Source organism: Rutidosis leptorrhynchoides, chromosome 1, assembly GCF_046630445.1.
Source record: "Rutidosis leptorrhynchoides isolate AG116_Rl617_1_P2 chromosome 1, CSIRO_AGI_Rlap_v1, whole genome shotgun sequence".
NCBI lineage: Eukaryota > Viridiplantae > Streptophyta > Magnoliopsida > Asterales > Asteraceae > Rutidosis > Rutidosis leptorrhynchoides.
The window spans coordinates 21,376,075-21,401,967 of NC_092333.1; the positions used below are offsets into that span (position 1 = coordinate 21,376,075).

At 33.3% G+C, this 25,893-nt stretch overlaps 1 protein-coding gene across 1 annotated transcript; it reads right to left on the bottom strand.

Annotated features, from left to right (window-relative positions):
* Positions 1–8,530: 8,530 nt before the first annotated feature.
* Positions 8,531–9,460, bottom strand: LOC139847420 (uncharacterized). The gene has a single exon (XM_071837118.1). The coding sequence runs from the start codon at positions 9,458–9,460 to the stop codon at positions 8,531–8,533; it is 930 nt and encodes a 309-aa protein (XP_071693219.1).
* Between the last annotated feature and the right edge of the window lie 16,433 nt (positions 9,461–25,893).

Consider the following 25,893-nt stretch of genomic DNA (forward strand, 5'->3'; position numbering starts at 1 on the left):
TCAGTAATCAGAGAAAGAATGGACGGAGTTAGAAAAGAATCCAGATGCGAAGATAATAAGTTACAATTTGGTAAAGGAAAATCAAAATCCGCAGCGAAAAGAAGAGCACGACACCTAGAAAGATGTCACAAATGCGGAAAATGGTCACATGGAGGTAAATGTTCAAATAATCAAACCTATTCAAACACCGAATTTGTTACTTTATGCAGAGACGGACCGTTCATATGTTTAGAAGAAAAGACACTGAATGCTCGAGGTTACGCCTATGTAGCCATGGAAAACCAATTAAACCGACTATCTTATGAATGGGATAGATCATATAACTAAGAATACTATCTCACAGGTAAGTCTGTACAGTTTTTATTTATTTATTTTTTATTTTTAACCTTTTGATAATAAACGCTAATTTGTTCGCTATAAAGTATTAAATTGGTATTGAATAAAATTAGGTTTGGCGACCGAAATTATTGATATCATTCAAAAATTTATTACATCACTGCGAAATTTAACGTTTATTCTTAAGGTATAAATATCTTTAATCAATCAACCCAAAATATTTCAAAAATTCGTCATGAGTTAAATTAGGTCTTGGAACCGAAATTACTTTACCGAAAAGAGGGGCGTATATTTTTGATAATATTTGATTGATTAAAGTGGGATAAAAAGCCAAAAAGATTTTTAATTTTATTTTTACCATGTTTTTAAAATTAATATTTAAATCTTAAATTAATATTGTAAACTTTGTAAAAACAATATTTTTAAAATTGTAAATATTTGAAAAATTAATATAAGTTTGGTGTGAATTTATAATATGAATTTTTAAATTAAGTTTGATGTGAATTTTTAATTTTTAAAATATGAATTTTTAATTTTATGCATTTCAAATTTTAAGTTTGGTGTGAATTTTTAATATTAATTTTGAATTTTATATTTAAATTATGTGAATTTAAAAACAAAAATTTACTTTATCTCATTAAGTTAAAAATATGATTTTTAAAATTCGTCGTAAGTTGAAGACTAGGTCTTTAAACCGAAATTGCTTTACCCAAGGGAGGGACGAGAACTTTTATTATCATTATTTTTAATCTTATTGAATTAAAGTATGCAAAAAACATTAAAAAACCCAAAAATCTTAGCTTTTAAAACAATCGCTACAAAAAGACAAATTTTAAAATTTTGTCGAAGGACGGACTAGGACATCAATCCGAAACGACCTCGTCCTAAATAACAAGGGAAACAAAATTTTAAAATTAATTACTTAATTGTTTTAATTAATATAAGTTATAAGTTATTGTTAAAAAAAAAAAAAAAAATACAAACTCCGCGACTCGCGGAGTTTGCAGTTTCAAACACCGCGACTCGCGGAGATATCGAATTACAGAAAAAAAATATAAGAGCTGAAACAGATCAGTCCCAACCCACAAACACACCAATACTGCGAAATAACTGCCGAAAAAACCCGAAAATACACCCCCAAAATCACAATTTTTAACCGTTAATCATCAAATCTTTTACTAAAATCATGTTGAGAAGGATGCTATCAAGGAATTACTCAAGAAAAACGGTAAATTTCTACACCTAAACACCATTTAATCCGAAATTAGTGTTCTTGAGCAATTTTTTCCCCAATTTGATTTTGATGCTTTTTAGTGTAATTAGGCTTAAATTGTTTATGTATTATGCTTGTATAACCTAGATTGATGCTGTTTAACATGATTAGAAGCCTTAAACTTCAAATTTTGAGTAATCTAGGGTTTGTGTTCTTGAGCAAATTTGGGGCTTTTTGATATAAACAGGTTATGGCCGATTTTTGTCATGAATTGTTGCTAAATTAAGTAGTGTAACATGTTTACGTAGTTAAATGATCCAAACTTTGAGCCTAAACATGATTTTGAGAATTAAAGTGGACTTTTTCAAGTCTAAAAATTCATGAACTTGATTTTTGAGAGATAATGCCATTTGAAACTTGTTTAATTGCTAGTAATGATTATTTTGACATGTTATTTGAGTTGAATGCTTATGAACTTGGCGAACATTTTCGTATATGCTTATTTGAAAAAGTGTAGATTTGATAAAAATGTGAAAATGAGCTTAAGTTTGATATAAATTGATCATGTCATTGTAATTATTTTGATTGATGATTTTGCTGACACTAATGCATATTTGGATGAACAAAAATTGTGTTTGATGTGTTTTGAAGACTGAAATGGGTGAATCTTCATCCCAAGCCCGCAATGCTCCTGCTGAGAATGCGGAACAACAGGAGGTGGATAACTACTACAAGCAAGATATACCTCATCCAGTCATGACATTTTCTGATATGCACTTGGAAGATTTGCATCCGAACCTGAGATTTGACAGTCTTTGGATAGATTATCCAAAATACCAAAGGGGTTTGCATACTCTTCATTCTAAGGTTGTTGAGGTACCTAGGGTCATAGAATGGGGACCATTAGAAGCTGTAGAATTGGCCTGGCCAATTAGAGAATTACTTGCACAGAGGTATGGTAATTCTACTTTTAATGACTGGGTACGTTTATTCACCATGCGTAGACCTGTATATAAAGTATGGTGTGAAGAATTGTTGTGTAGTATATAATTAAATGATCGGGTAGCTAGTTTAACCGATCGATCTTTTATTAGATTTTTGTTAGGAGGTTCGATGCGCCACATGTCTTTACTAGACATGGCTCAGGCTTTACGTATATATACGCCTGAGGAGTTAGCATCTGCCGATTGTAGAGGGTTGATACTAAATGGTAGAAAGATAGATGAAAATTTTGATACACACGGTGTATGGAGTCAAATGACAAGCCATCACCGATTCAAAGGGGGAAATTACTCTTATTTGGATATAGATAGAGCTGAATTAAGAGTAATTCATAGGTTTTTAGCTAATTCGATTACACAAAGAGGTAAGAACAAGGAAAAGGTAAATGAACAGGATTTGTTTTACCATATGTGTATTCGAGACCCACAAAGCACTGTAAGTATACCTTATTGTGTGGGTTATTATTTATCAGCTATGGTTAGGGGGATGAGACCGCATAGCATAATAGGAGGTGGTATTTTTATTACTTTGATTGCTGAATATCTCGGTGTGGATATAAGTCGGGGGGGATTATTAGTCGAAGAACCAGAACCCCGCGATACGATAGGTTTAAATGTATACCATGGTGCGAAAGTTTTAAAGAGGCGAAATAACGCCGCAGTGCAATACCATGGTAGACATCCACAGGTTGAGAGAAACCAACAGCAAGGTAATGTAGGAGGGGGAAATGAAATGCAAGAAATGCAAAGGTTTATAGCTTCACAGGAGTACGAAAATGCTAGACAGAGAGCATTTGAAGATTGGCAAGTTCATCAAAACCAAATCATAGCTCATTGCTAACATATAGGTAGAAACTATATTCCTACGCCAAAACCCATATTCCCTCCCTGGTCTATAGAGATGCAACCACCGTATCCTACGTATAACCCTGCCGAAGCATTCTATAGCACCTATGGTTATGCTTGGAACCCCTATTGGTACCAGTATCATCCCTAGTCTACTTAGTTTTATTTATTTTGTAATTTGTAATGTTGATACGTTTAATACTTATGTTAATATTGTAATAGTTTTTATAATTTTCTAACTTTTATTCTTAGATTTTAATAATTTTTGAAAGTGGGGTAATATACCAAACTTCAAAAATATGTATATATGTTTGCAGTTTATCTTATGTACACAACAGGGTAAAACAACGCATTTTCAAAGACTGGCATTAAGTTCAGCAAAAGCAACTAATTTTGACGACAATATGCAAAATATATGTGAAATAACAACAAGACGGAATGAACAAATGATGTGCACCATTTATCATTCAGCAAACAAACGCCAATATATTTGGAAACTTTGGTAAAAATTTAATCATTTTTACACAAATCACCCTCAATAATTTAAATTATTACTGATTTCTTGCAAATGAGGGCATTGCAAGATCTTAAGTGTGGGAAGGGGTTAAATTCTTTCGGATTTTAAAATTTTTACTTTATACACTTGGTTACCATTAAAAATACTAGTAAAGCAGTAGTTGTATTAGAATCTAGTGCTCTCTGATAATAAAGAACGGCCCTAGTCTTATATACTGACTACCCAATTCTAGTAAAATTTTTCAAAATTTTCAATTAAATGAACTCAAAATCATGTTTATACATATTTATGAACGATAAAACTAGGTTTTAACACCGAAATTATTGTAACCTCGGAAAGGACATAAATTGAGAAACAAACCAAAATGTTAAAATTCATTTAAAATGGAATAGAGGACAATAAAAAGGAAAATAAAAGCCAAGTGTGAGAAAATTCTCCAAGTTATTCAAAACATATATCACATATTTTTGTACAAATAACTGAAAATACTTTTGCTTTGGACTAAACTAAACTGTTTTACCCGATGAAAGAAAAGAAGAGATGGATCTACACGATGAATCAATTCCATCATTAAAAGGAAGTAAAGTCTTCCGAAAAAGACACGCGCTTCTTGATTTAGGTCAAGAAGTTGTCGTCCAGACCAGCTGTAGGTTGACGAAAAATCTAGAAAAGTCATCGCTAAAATCAGCAGGAAATCCACGGACCTCAGCATTAAACAGGGTCGCCAAGTGGTCAGATTTATCCTAACCATGAGAAGGATTTATCTCGTAAAATGGGGGGGCACCATGCAAATTAGCTGGATAAGACTAATGAATCAGATCCCCAGAAAGGATAATCTCCTTAAAAGATCAAAAATCAGCTTTTAAGCCTGATATTACTCAATCCTTGAGATTGACCTTAAAGATTGAGAATTACAAACTCATGGAATTCAATGATATCTAAACTCGAGCTTGAACGAGAAAATATTTTGATCAAAATTATAAACCGATTTGTTTTCTGAAAACCCATTTTCAATGCGTTCATTACCTTTGAACGTAAAATCCTAGGAATTCACCTGGAATTCATTAGGTCACCTGAACTAAATCGGGTGTCAACCGTAAGAACGGTGGTTGCATAGTGGTCAAAGACAGGACCTTGTGCCAGACCGAAAAATCATAAGGGTGAGCTTTACTATTGTTCCTACCAAGAATAGTAATTGCGTCCGACACGTTATAGACCATAATTAAAAGCATGTCAGGGGACATTGCCTTAACAGTTGCTTGTTCAACGCTTTCCTTTACAACCGGACGGTAGTTTACCGAAAGGTAATATACGGGACAAGTAAAACGGACGTGTTGCTTTCCAAATACAAGGTTAGCAAGTGGGTGACACAAAACCATAAGTTTTGAGCTAAAATTTTCAAATCTGAAACCCACCAAACCCACAAAAATATTTTGCAAACACCGGTAAAGGGTTATTCTGGAAAACTTATCTAGGGTAAAAACTAGATTTAATTTTCAAAAGATCAAATGTTTTCATAAAGATCCAATTTCCTTAATGGATCTAAATTTTTATAGTCATGTGGGACTGTAAACCATATTGTTACTACCATTGTTTATACCGCCGTATAGAAATCACTGATGTACAAAGTGTGAAGAATAAAGAAGTGATTCTAGTATTTCAAGACGATATTGCTTGAGGACAAGCAACGCTTAAGTGTGGGAATATTTGATAATGCTAAAAACGAACATATATTTCATAGCATTATTCCTCAAGAAAGACAAGCTTTTAGTTGCAATTGTTCTATTTAAAAGTGATATTCGTTTAAATAATAAAAGGTGAAGACAAAAGACAGATTCGACGAATTGAAGACGCAAACGACCAAAAGGCTAGTTTTTATACTCGGTACCATTGTCACATTGGAATGCTTTTATTTGTCGAGAAAATTGAGTTTGAATTAGTTTTTGGAAGGAAAGAAATATGTTAAACACATCGGATTTGTTACTTATTGGTACTGTCCAAAGAAAATTTGTGAAATCATCAAGAAAGAGAATATAATATCTGTGTCCGTTAGTACTTACAATTGGGGATGTCCAAAGATCACTATGTATAATATCAAAGGGAGAAAATGTAGAGTTGGTGGAGGAATAAAAGGGTAATCGTACATGTTTTCCGAACACACAAGATTGACAAAATGAGATTTTATTATAATTGCATGCAACATAATTCTTATTATTTAAAGATTTAATAACGTTAACACCCGGATGACCAAGTCGTTGATGCCATAAATCATGTAGAGAAACAATAAAAGCAGTAGGTTGTTGAAGTTGTTGCAGCTTAGTAGGGTTAAGAGGATATAGCTCGTCAGTGCTATTACACCGCATTAGGTGGATTCCCGTCAGAAATTCCTTCACATTAAAACCAAACGGGTCAAATTCAACAGATACACAATTATCAACAGAAAGTTTACGGACAGAGATAAGGTTTTTAATTAATTTTGGAGCATGTAATATATTGGATAAAAAGAGAGGTCAGTTTGGGTTGATATTTAGGGATGAGTGTCCATAACCACTAATTGGAATGCCGTGACCATTACCAACAATAATACGCTTATTAACATTTGAGGGATAATAAGTCGTGAGGTTACTGATAATGCTAAAAACGAACATATATTTCATAGCATTATTCCTCAAGAAAGACAAGCTTTTAGTTGCAATTGTTCTATTTAAAAGTGATATTCGTTTAAATAATAAAAGGTGAAGACAAAAGACAGATTCGACAAATTGAAGACGCAAACGACCAAAAAGCTCAAAAGTACAAAATACAATCAAAGAGGTTCCAATTATTGATAAGAAACGTCTCGAAATTACAAGAGTACAAGATTCAAAACGCAAAGTACAAGATATTAAATTGTACGCAAGGACATTCGAAAATCCGGAACCGGGACATGAGTCAACTCTCAACGCTCGACGCAACGGACTAAAAATTACAAGTCAACTATGCACATAAATATAATATAATATTTAAATAATTCTTATAATTATTTATATATTATATAAATAAATAAAAACCGTCGGCAAGAAAGACTCCAAAAGCTGGTGAGCTGTATTTACAAACTCCGCGACTCGCGGAGTTTGAAGGCAAAATGGGCCGCGAGTCGCGGAGCACCCCTGAACTCAATTCCCTATAAAGCCAACCGAATTCTGATCATTTTCATCATCCTTTTTCTTCTTCTCTCATAATACGTAAATATTTATATTTATATTTTAATTTTAATTTTAATTTTAATTTTAATTTTAATTATAATTCTAATAATAAGGGTATGTTAGCGAATATTGTAAGGGTGTAAGTCGAAATTCTGTCCGTGTAACGCTACGTTATTTTTAATCATTGTAAGTTATGTTCAACCTTTTTAATTTAATGTCTCGTAGCTAAGTTATTATTATGCTTATTTAATCCGAAGTAATCATGATGTTGGGCTAATTACTAAAATTGGGTAATTGGGCTTTGTTCCATAATTGGGGTTTGGACAAAAGAACGACACTTGTGGAAATTAGACTATAGGCTATTAATGGGCTTTATATTTGTTTAACTAAATGATAGTTTGTTAATGTTAATATAAAGATTTACAATTGGGCGTCCCTATAAATTACCATATACACTCGATCGGACACGATGGGCGGGGTATTTATATGTACGAATAATCGTTCATTTAACCGGACACGGGAATGGATTAATAGCCACTAGAATAATTAAAACAGGGGTGAAATTATGTACAAGGACAATTGGTATAATTGATAACAAAATATTAAAACCTTGGGTTACACTCAGTCGACATCCTAGTGTAATTATTAAACAAAGTATTAAAATCTTGTTACAGTTTAAGTCCCCAATTAGTTGGAATATTTAACTTCGGGTATAAGGATAATTTGACGAGGATACTCGCACTTTATATTTATGACTGATGGACTGTTATGGACAAAAACCAGACGGACATATTAAATAATCTATGACAAAGGACAATTAACCCATGGTCATAAAACTAAAATCAACACGTCAAACATCATGATTACGGAAGTTTAAATAAGCATAATTCTTTTATTTCATATTTAATTTCCTTTATTTTATATTTAATTGCACTTCTAATTATCGCATTTTTATTGTTATTTTATTTAATTGCACTTTTAATTATCGTACTTTTTAATTATCGCAAGTTTATTTTATCGCATTTTTATTAATCGCAATTTCATTATCGTTATTTACTTTACACTTTAAATTAAGTCTTGTATTTATTTATTATTTTACATTTGGTTTTAACTGCGACTAAAGTTTTAAAATCGACAAACCGGTCATTAAACGGTAAAAACCCCCCCTTTTAATAATAATATTACTTATAAATATATTTGTATTTTTATAAAAGTAAACTAATATAGCGTTAAGCTTTGTTTAAAAAGATTCCCTGTGGAACGAACCGGACTTACTAAAAATTACACTACTGTACGATTAGGTACACTGCCTATAAGTGTTGTAGCAAGGTTTAAGTATATCCATTCTCTAAATAAATAAATATCTTGTGTAAAATTGTATCGTATTTAATATTATTTTCTTAAAATTTAATAGTATTTTTATACCACTCTGCTAAAACATCAAGTTACCTTGAGAACCCGCCATATGTGAAGTCGCTCCAGTGTCTAGGTACCAATTTTCATCGGGGGGATTTAGACTCATAGTGTGCATAGCGGCTTCAATGTTGGTAGCAGTTGGTGTAGAACAAACAGATTGCGCATAAGCACTATCGAGCCAAGGACCCAATATACCGGTCTGAGATGGATAATTCATAGGCTTGGGCCATTGAGAGGTGGTTGGGTAAGGACATGGTGGTGGGCTTACAGCCCAATTGGGGGATTGCCAAACCCATGACCCGTAAGTAAAAGGGCCAGAATGAGCCCAATTCTTTTGTTGTGGGCCGGAATAGTTGCCCTGGTTATTGTTTCTGCCAGAATTCGATCGACCCCTGCCACTGCCATAACTACCACGCCCTCGGTTGATGGAGCCACGAAAATTACACCTGCCTCTATAGTTGTTGTTGTTGTTGCGATTGTGATTATTACCAGTGTTCAATTGCATATTATTGGGTGAGGATGATGCTGTAAGTGCAGTACCAGCGTTTTCTGACGATTGTGCGGCCATTGTTTTGTTACGTTGTTCTTCTAAAATCAGCATAGAACGAGCATCATAAAATGAAGGTAGCGGTTTGGTAAAAGACAGAAGAGTACCGATTGCACGATAACTGTCGTTTAAGCCGGAGATTAATTGTAAGACCAGTCGATCTTCCTTAACTTTATCGCCTACATTTGATAGTTGATCAGCTGTGTTTTTGAGTTCTTGGCAATAGGAGGAGACGTTGGTAAAATTGTCAAGTCGAATGTTGGAAAAATGTTGTTGTAGTTGGACGGATCGTGAGTGCTCGTTGTCATGAAAAAGGCTTTTTAATCTTTCCCAGGTTTGTTGAGCAGTGTGACCAGGGGTTAAAACTATTTGAAGAAGTTCACCCGAGAATCGTGCCATATATCCATTGAAGGACAATGGCATCTAGTCGAGACCATAAAGCTGGATTTTGATTAGTTGGAGGAGAAGCAGAATTAGTTTCGGATGTGGAGGAAGAGGATGATTCAGAGGGGCTAATATGATCGATGACATCAAAAGCAGTGCAGTGAATTTTAAACAATTCGGCCCAAGACCCGTAACGACTGTTATCCATTTCAAGGATTATGGGAATAAAGTTTCTGATATTGTTTACAGTGACTGCAGGATGGATTTTGTTTTCTGCCACGGAGAAAATGAAGCAGGAAGTGAGGAAGAAGAAGCAGAGAAGAATATTGTGGAGAAAGGCTCATGATACCATAAAGGTGTTGATAAAGTTGCTTGAATTCTTTTGCACAATTGTGGGGTAAATATACAAAGATAGCATGTGGAAAATCTATGATGTCTGTGGAAAATCTCACCATAATCCCCTGATATAAGGGGAAGATATATCCTACATTAAATACAAAGATATACTACATTAAATACAAAGGTGATAGTCAAATATGTACGGCTAATAATGATTTATGGGATACAATTGGTTGGACCTTGTAACATCCCGCGTTTTTCCGTTAAATTTATTTTAACGCCGTCTTTTTTTTAATAACATCTTTCGTCACCTATATTTGTACACTTCGTTAACTAATGTTCTTGATAATCCCATTACTCGATTACAACATCTCTCGTTAACTTGTGTTTTAAAAATATTCTATCGGTTAATTCCCGCACCCGACTACAAACTTGAGGGACTAAACTCGCCAAAGAGCCAAACTAGTTGACTTGGTCAACTAGTCAACTCCATCCTCCTCCATTCATTTTCATCTCCACCATCTTCATTACTTCCATCTTTTCTCTCAACCTTCAAACAAAAGATTCATCATCTAATTTCGATTTAGCAAGCAAACATCAAAACAAACTACATATTCTTGATCCTCTCATCATCCTCTACGATTTGATACTAACTTCATTGATTTTGGGTAACATTTCTAAAACTCTTGATTTCTTTAAATTCGTGTTTTTGACTTGAAATGTTGTTAGTTAGTGTCTATGGCTCGTGTATAACATGAATATATGATTTGTATGCTCGATCTTGATGTTTTGGTGTAACTAGCTTGAAAATGAAAAGTGTATGCTTAATCTTTGATTTTGGATGATCAAATGTGTTAGATTGTTAAAGTTCATGTTTTAAAAGTGTTACTAGCATCATTAGCTTCATGTTGATGTATAGATTGATTAAAGAAACTTCATAAACGTGATTATTGATTTTGTGAACTTTTGGTTAGGGTTTGATAGCTTTAAAACGAACTTTTGATGCGTTGAATGCTCGTTAATGTTATTAATAAGTGTTTAGTTGTATTACATGTTTGATTACCTTCAAAACGGCATATCATATGTATAAATTGCATTCCCGGAACTTGAAATGCATTTGATGAACCTAAACTTTGATTTTGAACGCTTAACGACCATTCAACGAGGTTTCTGTTGTCTTAAATGATGATTTTGATTAATTATATGTGGTTAGTTGTATTCCTTGTCGAAATAGATTTCCGATGATATAAAATACATGTTCTAATTGTTTGCGGATCATAAAATGTGATTGTTTGTGTTTTGGTTCGTCCATTTGAGGAATTCAGCAAACAGACCCTGGATGCCAATTGGGACGCCGTCCTGACTTTTGGGACGCCGTCTCACTCTTCATATTGGGACGCCGTCCTGATTTTGGGACGCCGTCCCACTCTTCATATTGGGACACCGTCCTGATTTTGGGACACCGTCCTGATACACTAAAATGGGCTGTTTTGCTTGGTCATTTGACGTAAAATGTTTGATATGCTACGTACCTCCGATTAACATGAAACTTGGCCAACATGCTCATATATGATTATATAACTTAGAAAAATTGTCGGATACCCGACCCGACCCCGTTGACTTTGACCAAGTTTGACTTTTAGTCAAACTTAACTAAACACTTATGCAATCGTTCTAGTCTTTCTTTTATACTTGATTCTTGCATGAAACTTGACAACGTGATTCACATGCTATACTTTTCGAGTCGTAACGAGCCATAGGACTAATTGAACACATTTCGCCCGACCTTGTGTCGTAACCGGTTAATTGATACGACTTACTTGTTTAGGTCAAGGCTAAGCAACTATCATGCACACGTTTACTTGTGAAGTACTTTTATACTCGTGCACTCGAGGTGAGATCATAGTCCCACCTTTTCAACAACTTTTTATACTTTTAAATTGTGGGCTGAGAAACATATACTTTGTTACATTTTGTACTACTTACTTTTATACTTTGAACACAAGTACAAGGAAAACAAACATTCCACAGCGAGTTAGAACAAAAATCCTCAATTCGATTATCATTAGTTACACTTGCAGGGTGTAAGCGAGAACTTATATTGTGTGGCCATACGGGTTTGACAAACCCTCATTACGGACGGTTCGCTACCGTCTACGGATGAAATATATTTTCGAGAAACAGTGTATGTTCTAACACTATTGTGATGGGGTTCTATGGAAGGAAACGTTAAGTCTTGATAATTGGGTGCTCGCGAACAATACTTTTGAAATGCAAACGATTATGATAATCAACGTTATGGGAATACTAAATCTTGTGGTTCAAAAACAACGTTTATTACAAACACCTATGATTTCACCAACGTTTTTCGTTGACAGTTTTCTATATGTTTCTCAGGTTCATACTTGGCTATTTGATACATGCTTCCGCGTACACTCATACTTGCTTGGAGTCGAGCATACATGCATACACTCTGATTTCTTGCTTGGGGTGAAGCATACATACATACATACGCTAGTGATAGCACCTTTAGATTCAAACATATTGTTTACATACTTACGCTATTTATAGCAACTGTGATTTTCAACTTATATTATGTCGCAAGTTATGTCATTTATACTTTACAATTTTTGTAATCTTAAACTTGTTGTCGAATTGTTTGTAAACTAAACTTTGCAAGTCTTGTACGTTTCAAATGAATGCGACATAATTTTGGTCAAACGAGTCTCATATAGGGACTACGACCACGTTTCGGGACCTCAGTTAGCGACGCCGTCAATGACGATTTTGGTCGGGTCGCCACAGATGGTATCAGAGCGTTGGTTGTAGGGAACTAGGATGTGCATTAGTGTGTCTGACAGAGTCGTTGGGACGCATTAGTGAATCTAGACTACAACCGGATAGTTAGCCATTGCATTCTGACATACATTGCTATAGATAGCACTTACTTGACTACTTGTGCATTATACTTGAATCATTCTTAGGCAAACTTTTTAATGGTACCCAACCTTCATCATACGAACTCGTATTCCGCCACTTTTTGGTAACACACGTGAATTCAAGGTTTATACGCGTACGGATGACCACGACTTCGTTAGTCACTCTAGTTCGGGAATTCTGACTCCTTGGTTGTTATCCACCCCGTCTCAGCGTACTATCCACGAGTGTTGTAAAGTTACCACCACCACTCTAGATGAGTATCGCCATCACTATTTATCACTACGGTTGCGTACTACTCATTATCATGACTCGTTACTCTTCTCATACCTGAATACGTTATTGTCTGACTCGAACCGCATTGACGTGAACAAACATTTATACACTTCCCTCGGGGAACGCTTCTTTAGAATTGCATAAATTCTTTCGATTTAATATGAGTCATGTTTGAGACGTCGTTACACTTTGTTCATTCTAGATCTTCACAGTTACACGAACTTGATGTTATGGAGTGATGTGGGAATGGATGTAACGACCCGGAAATTTCCGACCAAATTTAAACCTTAATCTATATATATATTTCCGACACGATAAGCAAAATCTGTAATATTGAGTCTAGAAAGTCTGAGATCTATATTTAGATAATCAAGAAAAATATACCATCATCGCGTGTCATGTTACATAACTCTTTCATTCTACTTAACCTCTGAACATAACAAGAAAAATATATTCTTGATAGTTCCATCCTTAGGGATTCTGGTAATATGATAAATCAAATCGTACTAATACATTCCTTCCTGCTTAGAACATTATAATCATTCGAAATTCTATATCTACGAATTCTGGATCATTATTCGCTTGACTTGAAGTCGGGAAGAGAAAACAAAAGCATAGAGCTTCGAAATATAAGGGAGAATATAAAGCCTGATAACAACGCATAAATTACAAACCGTGTATGTCAATGTTTATCGCAACATAAAGACACGGGAGAATTAAAAACACTATAACCCCAAAGACGAAGTAGAAGAAAGTAGATTCCTCTGGTGGAAGTTGGAAAAGGAGAATGAATGTTGTGATAGTAAGGATGAGGACAAGGATTAGAACTGGATTAAGCATTTTCACAATCGTTTGAAAGTATGGATCGAGAAAGAAAGAATTGGAGTGGTGAAAATAATGGAACGGAAGAGTTTAATTTATAATGAAGATATCAGACGTAGCAATCAAGACAGATGACCACATTTAATTAAAAAGACCCTAATTTTCTTAAATTCCGAAGACTCAGATCTTATTTAGATTTCGAAGATTTTCTTAAATCCCTTGAATTCCGGAAATTCACTGTGACTACGTCAAAAGTTAAATCTCTATCTCAATCTCTTGTGACAGCTTCACTCGTACGCTTTACATAATCGAATTGTTTTACCACTATTACTAAATGGTGATAAAACTCTAGCTATCAATTCATATTCGTCATAAAAACATTTTATTGTTAGTCATGACGATCTCGATCAAATTTCGGGACGAAATTTCTTTAACGGGTAGGTACTGTAACGACCCGGAAATTTCTGACCAAATTTAAACCCTAATCTATATATATATTTCCGACACGATAAGCAAAATCTGTAATATTGAGTCTAGAAAGTCTGAGATCTATATTTAGATAATCAATTACCCTTTAACCATGTCTGGCGATTCACGAACAATTGTTTATAAATAAACGTGTATATATATAAATATAAATATAGGTATATATATATATATGTACATATAATATTTTATATTAATAAGGTATACTTTAATTAGTGGAATTAAAATACAGTTTAATATGTATCAAATCATATCCAGATATATATATATATATATATATATATATATATATATATAATTATAAATACAATTATGATACAGATTTATATATGTATATATATATATATATATATATATATATATATATATACACACACGGATAAACACATATCTATATAAACACGTATTCTGTTGTAGATCTTCCAAGCTGTAGCTAATTGATTCTGTCTCTAATTCAAGTAACTTTAATCACACAAACATCCAAAGTATTTGTTAACCATCGGTTTCATATGATATTTTTTTTTTTCTGTCAATCACAATGTCGACTAAATTACTATAAGATAACTCATTTCAGTTGATAATTGATAACACACCATTTCACAATATCATATACAAAACACGGGATCCATTAACAACATCTTAAACCAAATATTATTGCTTGTTCTTTTCTGTTAGAGTCAAAAACTAAATCAACCAAAACCATAACATGCATCCTATCGTATTTCATTCTTTTGTCACAATCACTGCGGCTATCAATCGTTTCGGTTTAGGCACCTACACCACCATCGTAAACCCATTAAACCTACCACCTTCACTTCCACCAAGAACCACCGGCAATCACCACTTCTTTTCCCTCTCTTCTCTCTCTCCTAAACTTCATCGTGATCCCACACCATAGCTATTTTCAGTTTCAGTTTTGAAAACCACCATCATGATCGTAAGTGGCTACAGTTACTACGACTTCTACATCCTGCTTGTGCAAAAACAGTCGCAAATCACCAATCTGCTGTTGACCTTACTTCCTGTTCAAAAATTCATCTCAACCTTCCATCCACCACCGGTCACAACATCCATCGAAACCCACTAATTATATGTTCCCGTTTGTACAACTAAACCATCATCATCACCTCCGTAAACCACCATCTCTCCTCTCTTTCTCCTAATTTCTTCGTGAACACATCACCATAACAGCCACCACTATTCAACCGTCACCACCACGATCTGAAAACTGCTACGCTACTGTTTTCCTTCATATTTATGTCACTATTGCTACGCTGCTGTTGCTACTGCTACTGTTGATTTCATGTTTAAAGATTACTGTTGTTATGTCTCTTCGTGACTCAAAACCACCAACATGATTGTGTTTCTGTTTCACAGCCCAAGCCAATACTTTGTTACTATTTTCGCTTCTATTTATGCTGCAAAACCTCGCTAAATACTGCTGCAACTTTTTCTGTTGGTCGACAATCCCAATCATAGATAACCCAATTCAATTATAAAAAGAAAAAGGGAATAAGTTGTATACGTGACATCTTTCCAGCTGTAGCCTACCAATCAGTCTAAAGTAAATTAATAATTCACGGATAGGAATAGATGATGCTTACGTATGTTGTTTCTTCTTTTTTCTTCTTTGTTTCTGTGACGTTTGAAGCCCAGACCAAACCCACACATGGCTTGTGTAACGGGCTGTAACTTGGGCCATCACTCCTACTTGGGCTTGTGAAACAAATTGAGCCACAACTTGCAAGGCCCAACGTTATTATTTTTTTTTTCTGATTCCAATTCGGCAACAACACAAACACGCATCATTTAATTGTTGATGATGTTATGATGATACAACGAGGATGAATAAGTGAGATGAATGATGGGTGAAAATGAAAACGATGAACGATGATAATGATAGGTTGGTGATAACGGTTTACATGTTTAGGTATTATACATAATGAAGACGATGGTGATAATTCTGATGGGAAACGGATTAATAATGGTGATTATTTAGTGGGTCTTTGATCGATTAAAATGGAGAAGAAAACACAGATATAAGTTCGGGTTTATATATATTTATGTTGCGAATTAAATCAGAAACATAATGGGTAGACGAGTGGTCTAGGGTGTTTGTATTATTCGAAAGGTCTCGGGTTCAATCCCTACTTGGTACAATCTCTTTTTAAAGAAGGTTTCTAAGGTAGTTCATAATTTTAAAATCATTGTTAATGTTATTGTTATTATTATTATTATTTTTGTTAAGTTAATCATTATCATTACTATCATTTTTATAATTATACTTATCATTATTATTATTACTACTATTATCAGTATTATCCTTAAAAATTGTTATTTTTGAAATTATTATTATTAACAAAAGTATTTTTATGAAAATTATCATTATCATTTTCATTATCATTATAAGTATTATTTTTTTTTCATTACTAACCTTATTATTATTATTATTATTATTATTATTATTATTATTATTATTATTATTATTATTATTATTATTATTATTATTATTATTAATTTATCACTTTATTATTATTATTATTATCATTATCATTATATTATCATATAACATTTTTATCATTTTTATTATTATTAGTAAATCAAATAAATATTTTCCATATTAAAATATATTTGTGACATAACACATAACTATACTAATATTTTCAAAATAAATATTAATTAGTAAGTTAAAGTATATAAAAATATAAATATATGTAATGAGGTTATTAATGAAACATTAAAATAACAATTATATCACTAATAATATGTAACTTGTTCGATTACCATTATATGTGTTGATAAATATATATATAAATGATATAGGTTCGTGAATCCTAGGACAACCCTACACTTGTTCAATGACGTCATATGTATTTTTACTACAAAATACAGTATGGTGAGTTTCATTTGCTCCCTTTTTAATTGCTTTTGCAATATATATTTTTGGGCTGAGAATACATGCGCTGCTTTTATAAATGTTTACAAAATAGACACAAGTACTTAAAAATATATTCTACGTTGAGTTGTACCACTGGCATATTTCCCTGTAGCTTGGTAACTACTATTTACATGGGTATTGTAAACGCGAATCCTGTTGATAGATCTATCGGGCCTGACAACCCCAACCGTACTGGACGACCAGTATTCAACGGTTGCACAGTACTTCGTTTTGGTGACTACACTTGGTACGGTGTAGTGAGATTTCATAATAAAGGGAATATGCGACGTTGATTAAATGTTAAGTATGGTTACCAAGTGCTCAACCACTTAGAATGCTTTACATACACTTGCGAGTGTATTATGTTTATGATTATGAAATCTTGTGGTCTATTAACATATTGAAATAATTATTATGATAAACCTATGAACTCACCAACCTTTTGGTTGACACTTTAAAAGCATGTTTATTCTCAGGAACGAATTAAGTCTTCCGCTGTGCATTTGCTCAATATAAGGACATTACTTGAAGCCGATCATCGCAATGGGACCAAATGTTGATGACTTCGTCCAGGTGGATTAGGACGGGTCGTTACAGGTGGTATCAGAGCGTTGGTCCTAGCGAACCAGGTCTTGCATTAGTGTGTCAAACTGATAGTCGTTAGGATGCATTAGTGAGTCTGGACTTCGACCTTAGCTGTATAATATAAGTATTGCTTATCATTCCTAGTGGAAATTTACCTATTTATCATTCCTAAGTCTAGACACGTCTTACTGCCTCTATTGCATAGACAGTGTATAGATAAATTCATATCTTAGCGTATCTGTTATTGTTACCTTTGCCTGACAGCTTCCGTAGATTCCTCCGTAACTTATGGAATTTTAGTATTATTTATGCATATGTAAATCATGTATTGCAGGGTACTAATCTACATCCTATAATCTATTTCTTATTGAAAATCATTCATTTGATCGTACGAGTTGAATCCCCCAACTAGTTCGAGTCCCTCGGATTTCGAGAGTTATTCCAAATGGATAGTCATCTAAGCTCCGAAAGCAGTGTCACTAGAATTATTCAACTAATCAGCCATCCCCAATTCATATAATGGGTTCGTAATCGACTTAATCAATGGAGACGAGAAGAGGGCGATCCTTTCCATCAATCAAATTCACCTCTTGGCGATGAACCTGAAGCACTTACCGGCGAACCTATCCGAAACACCATTTTCACCCTCATTTCCAGAGTAGCTCGACATGATTATATTTTATCCACAATTCTAAACCTTATTCATCCACTCGTTCCGACCGACAAATCATTTCGGAGTAATAGAAGTAGTCAACGAACTTCGCACTCGAGTAATCAATTTAGAGAATATGGTGCAAAATTTACCAGCTTCAGCAATATCATCGGCACCAATAGTACCATCAATAACAGCACCAGTACCATCAACAATCCATGCATCAACATCTCATTCTGTACCTCAAGTATAATCACCGTTCTACATGACGTTCTACATCATTTATCTTCATCCGACATGATGGTTATGTAACCTCTAATGTTTTAGAGATTATGTACTCTAGTTCTAACCGTAACCCAAATGAGTTTAATATCATACTAACTCATTAAATCCATGATTACATCTGAAGAAAATATATATGTAAGTATATTTTCATAAAGATTGTAATTAAAAATTCTTTTGTACTAATTGTTAATGGTGAAAATATTTTAACGGGTAGGTAATACCCGAGGAATATTTTGATTTCACATTAATAATTTACACTGTACATTCTTTCTATTCCGATTCAACAGTCATTTACTATTCTACCTACATACACAGATATACGAATCCGTTCACCGCAGAATAACTATTTTCATCCAATTTCATATTTGGATTTTTATTTATCAGAATACAACAAGTGGCATAATGAAGAAAACATTGGACAAAATAAAAATTGTTAGAAACAAACAAATTAACTATGAGAAATTTTGTTAAGAATCCACGCTAACTGTTCCTTGCTAACTGTTCCTAGCTAACTGTTAATTCCGTATTACCTTTTATTTATCGCAATTTATTTATTGCATTTTATTTATCGCAATTTTAATTCTCGCAATTTTATTTATCGTCATTTAATTTCTGTTATTTATTTTACGCACTTTAAATATCGGGACACGTATACAAGGTTTTGACATATCATATCGACGCATCTATATATATTATTTGGAATAACCATAGACACTCTATATGCAGTAATGCAGGAGTTAGCTATACAGGGTTGATGTTGATTCTACAATAATATATATAGTTTGAGTTGTGATCGAGTCTGAGACGTATACGGGTCACGACACGTATTAATTAATTCGAATATAATATATTAAACTATATATGAATTACTGGACTGTTAACTGTGGACTATCGACTGTGGACTAATAACATTGGACAATTAAAATGAATTAAAATATTGATTATAACATATGAAACTAACAATTCTTCAAGTTTGCCACTTAATTTCATCTTAAACCTCATTTGTATCTTGGCGATCACAATCAGCGTTTAATCATCTAAAAACCTTCAATATTCTTGAAAATCCTCGGTTTGATAACTGGTGATCTAGATCCGTTAACTTTGAAAATGCTGACGAAGCAGCATGTTGTAGATGGTCTTAATGGTCAAAAGTTTGACGATAAAGAATGGAGTGTTAGGAAAGCTCGATAGAAAATTTAGTACTGAAAAACGGATTGAGCAAATCATGAAGGAGACAAAGGACAAATACAAAGAACAAATTCTATATTTAAAGAATTCAGGTAATTCTGGATCCAATGAAGTCTTCAACGAATATCTTGCTCCTTATTCATATTAAAATCTTGCGAAAAATCTTTCTTCATCAACTTTCGAACTTAGAAATTCCAAAATATCATCATAAATATCTTCGATATTTCTGAGCATATTTTCATAAATATTCTGTTCCGAAATTATAAACTTCTTCGTGTTTTCTGTATTCCATTATATTGGAAACTTCTGTAAAATATAAGTATAAATTATGAATGAATTGTGGAGAAGTGTTGGGAACTGAAGCATGGGTTAGTATAATATAATGACGCCCGGCCAACGTGATTATATTACAGTAAGTCATGCTGAGTTTCTAATGAAACGTGATGATGTTTCACAGTAGATTATACCATCATCGCGTGTCATGTTACATAACTCTTTCATTCTACTTAACCTCTGAACATAACAAGAAAAATATATTCTTGATAGTTCCATCCTTAGGGATTCTGGTAATATGATAAATCAAATCGTACTAATACATTCCTTCCTGCTTAGAACATTATAATCATTCGAAATTCTATATCTACGAATTCTGGATCATTATTCGCTTGACTTGAAGTCGGGAAGAGAAAACAAAAGCATAGAGCTTCGAAATATAAGGGAGAATATAAAGCCTGATAACAACGCATAAATTACAAACCGTGTATGTCAATGTTTATCGCAACATAAAGACACGGGAGAATTAAAAACACTATAACCCCAAAGACGAAGTAGAAGAAAGTAGATTCCTCTGGTGGAAGTTGGAAAAGGAGAATGAATGTTGTGATAGTAAGGATGAGGACAAGGATTAGAACTGGATTAAGCATTTTCACAATCGTTTGAAAGTATGGATCGAGAAAGAAAGAATTGGAGTGGTGAAAATAATGGAACGGAAGAGTTTAATTTATAATGAAGATATCAGACGTAGCAATCAAGACAGATGACCACATTTAATTAAAAAGACCCTAATTTTCTTAAATTCCGAAGACTCAGATCTTATTTAGATTTCGAAGATTTCCTTAAATACCTTGAATTCCGGAAATTCACGGTGACTACGTCAAAAGTTAAATCTCTATCTCAATCTCTTGTGACAGCTTCACTCGTACGCTTTACATAATCGAATTGTTTTACCACTATTACTAAATGGTGATAAAACTCTAGCTATCAATTCATATTCGTCATAAAAACATTTTATTGTTAGTCATGACGATCTCGATCAAATTTCGGGACGAAATTTCTTTAACGGGTAGGTACTGTAACGACCCGGAAATTTCCGACCAAATTTAAACCCTAATCTATATATATATTTCCGACACGATAAGCAAAATCTGTAATATTGAGTCTAGAAAGTCTGAGATCTATATTTAGATAATCAATTACCCTTTAACCATGTCTGGCGATTCACGAACAATTGTTTATAAATAAACGTGTATATATATAAATATAAATATAGGTATATATATATATATGTACATATAATATTTTATATTAATAAGGTATACTTTAATTAGTGGAATTAAAATACAGTTTAATATGTATCAAATCATATCCAGATATATATATATATATATATATATATATATATATATATATATATATATATATATATATATATATATATATATATATATATATATATATATATATATATATATATATATATATATATATAATTATAAATACAATTATGATACAGATTTATATATGTATATATATATATATATATATACACACACGGATAAACACATATCTATATAAACACGTATTCTGTTGTAGATCTTCCAAGCTGTAGCTAATTGATTCTGTCTCTAATTCAAGTAACTTTAATCACACAAACATCCAAAGTATTTGTTAACCATCGGTTTCATATGATATTTTTTTTTTTCTGTCAATCACAATGTCGACTAAATTACTATAAGATAACTCATTTCAGTTGATAATTGATAACACACCATTTCACAATATCATATACAAAACACGGGATCCATTAACAACATCTTAAACCAAATATTATTGCTTGTTCTTTTCTGTTAGAGTCAAAAACTAAATCAACCAAAACCATAACATGCATCCTATCGTATTTCATTCTTTTGTCACAATCACTGCGGCTATCAATCGTTTCGGTTTAGGCACCTACACCACCATCGTAAACCCATTAAACCTACCACCTTCACTTCCACCAAGAACCACCGGCAATCACCACTTCTTTTCCCTCACTTCTCTCTCTCCTAAACTTCATCGTGATCCCACACCATAGCTATTTTCAGTTTCAGTTTTGCAAACCACCATCATGATCGTAAGTGGCTACAGTTACTACGACTTCTACATCCTGCTTGTGCAAAAACAGTCGCAAATCACCAATCTGCTGTTGACCTTACTTCCTGTTCAAAAATTCATCTCAACCTTCCATCCACCACCGGTCACAACATCCATCGAAACCCACTAATTATATGTTCCCGTTTGTACAACTAAACCATCATCATCACCTCCGTAAACCACCATCTCTCCTCTCTTTCTCCTAATTTCTTCGTGAACACATCACCATAACAGCCACCACTATTCAACCGTCACCACCACGATCTGAAAACTGCTACGCTACTGTTTTCCTTCATATTTATGTCACTATTGCTACACTGCTGCTGCTACTGCTACTGTTGATTTCATGTTTAAAGATTACTGTTGTTATGTCTCTTCGTGACTCAAAACCACCAACATGATTGTGTTTCTGTTTCACAGCCCAAGCCAATACTTTGTTACTATTTTCGCTTCTATTTATGCTGCAAAACCTCGCTAAATACTGCTGCAACTTTTTTTGTTGGTCGACAATCCCAATCATAGATAACCCCATTCAATTATAAAAAGAAAAAGGGAACAAGTTGTATACGTGACATCTTTCCAGCTGTAGCCTACCAATCAGTCTAAAGTAAATTAATAATTCACGGATAGGAATAGATGATGCTTACGTATGTTGTTTCTTCTTTTTTCTTCTTTGTTTCTGTGACGTTTGAAGCCCAGACCAAACCCACACATGGCTTGTGTAACGGGCTGTAACTTGGGCCATCACTCCTACTTGGGCTTGTGAAACAAATTGAGCCACAACTTGCAAGGCCCAACGTTATTATTTTTTTTTTCTGGTTCCAATTCGGCAACAACACAAACACGCATCATTTAATTGTTGATGATGTTATGATGATACAACGAGGATGAATAAGTGAGATGAATGATGGGTGAAAATGAAAACGATGAACGATGATAATGATAGGTTGGTGATAACGGTTTACATGTTTAGGTATTATACATAATGAAGACGATGGTGATAATTCTGATGGGAAACGGATTAATAATGGTGATTATTTAGTGGGTCTTTGATCGATTAAAATGGAGAAGAAAACACAGATATAAGTTCGGGTTTATATATATTTATGTTGCGAATTAAATCAGAAACATAATGGGTAGACGAGTGGTCTAGGGTGTTTGTATTATTCGAAAGGTCTCGGGTTCAATCCCTACTTGGTACAATCTCTTTTTAAAGAAGGTTTCTAAGGTAGTTCATAATTTTAAAATCATTGTTAATGTTATTATTATTATTATTATTATTTTTGTTAAGTTAATCATTATCATTACTATCATTTTTATAATTATACTTATCATTATTATTATTACTACTATTATCAGTATTATCCTTAAAAATTGTTATTTTTGAAATTATTATTATTAACAAAAGTATTTTTATGAAAATTATCATTATCATTTTCATTATCATTATAAGTATTATTTTTTTTTCATTACTAACCTTATTATTATTATTATTATTATTATTATTATTATTATTATTATTATTATTATTATTATTATTATAATTATTATTAATTTATCACTTTATTATTATTATTATTATCATTATCATTATATTATCATATAACATTTTTATCATTTTTATTATTATTAGTAAATCAAATAAATATTTTCCATATTAAAATATATTTGTGACATAACACATAACTATACTAATATTTTCAAAATAAATATTAATTAGTAAGTTAAAGTATATAAAAATATAAATATATGTAATGAGGTTATTAATGAAACATTAAAATAACAATTATATCACTAATAATATGTAACTTGTTCGATTACCATTATATGTGTTGATAAATATATATATAAATGATATAGGTTCGTGAATCCTAGGACAACCCTACACTTGTTCAATGACGTCATATGTATTTTTACTACAAAATACAGTATGGTGAGTTTCATTTGCTCCCTTTTTAATTGCTTTTGCAATATATATTTTTGGGCTGAGAATACATGCGCTGCTTTTATAAATGTTTACAAAATAGACACAAGTACTTAAAAATATATTCTACGTTGAGTTGTACCACTGGCATATTTCCCTGTAGCTTGGTAACTACTATTTACATGGGTATTGTAAACGCGAATCCTGTTGATAGATCTATCGGGCCTGACAACCCCAACCGGACTGGACGACCAGTATTCAACGGTTGCACAGTACTTCATTTTGGTGACTACACTTGGTACGGTGTAGTGAGATTTCATAATAAAGGGAATATGCGACGTTGATTAAATGTTAAGTATGGTTACCAAGTGCTCAACCACTTAGAATGCTTTACATACACTTGCGAGTGTATTATGTTTATGATTATGAAATCTTGTGGTCTATTAACATATTGAAATAATTGTTACGATAAACCTATGAACTCACCAACCTTTTGGTTGACACTTTAAAAACATGTTTATTCTCAGGAACGAATTAAGTCTTCCGCTGTGCATTTGCTCAATATAAGGACATTACTTGGAGCCGATCATCGCAATGGGACCAAATGTTGATGACTTCGTCCAGGTGGATTAGGACGGGTCGTTACAATGGAGGTATGAGTTAGCGTAATATAACGACACTCGATCAACGTGGTTATATTACGGTAAGACATACCAAAGTTCTAGTGACACGTGATGGTGGTTAGACTCGATCAACCTAAACACCACCATGTGCCATGTACATGACTTCATCTATTCATGTTTGGACATCTGAAAACTCCGAAAGTACTGACAACAACCATACCGGGGACACACCTTCGAATATTGTCGAACCATATTTATGCTTCCGAATGAATGACGAATTCTTTCAACTTCAAACATACGTTATACATGAATACTATCTCGTCCTCGCACAATTTTATCAACGAACTACAATATACCTGTTATGCTCACACCGAGGTGGAAACTTCTCTCGTATTACACTCGTACTTCCGTATAAGGAAATCTTTGATTCTAAATTTTCAATGGAGAGATAGACTCTTCACGTTATACTAGTACTCGCCTCGAGGGTGAATAGCCCCGACGAACGTTTTCAGAGACCGATGAGAACTTGCTCCGACAAACGTTTTTGGAAACAGATAAATCTTTCGCGACGCAAATTTCTTGAGAAATTTGTTCTAACTAACGTTTTCGAGTCCTGATGTACCCGTTCAAACATACCTTACAGAAATGTACCTCATTTCAGATCGAGATTCTTGTTTCACTTCTAGATTTCGGAGTGCTTTTAGAAAAGCCTCGGGACCACGTTTAAACATGAGTACAACACATCAACGCATCTCGAAGGGCCAAACAAACATACGATTCAAACCTTGGAAATCATAAAACGAATTCGTGTTATCGACTTCAAAATTTCTTGAGAAAAGTCATTGCCTTTACTAAATTCTCTTACGCCGATGGTTATCATTCAAGTCTTAACGTCAGACCTTTTGAAATCTTATGTGACCGGAAACGTCATTCTCCTTTTGTAGAACCAAGTTAATGATAATCAAACCACCGAACCCGAGC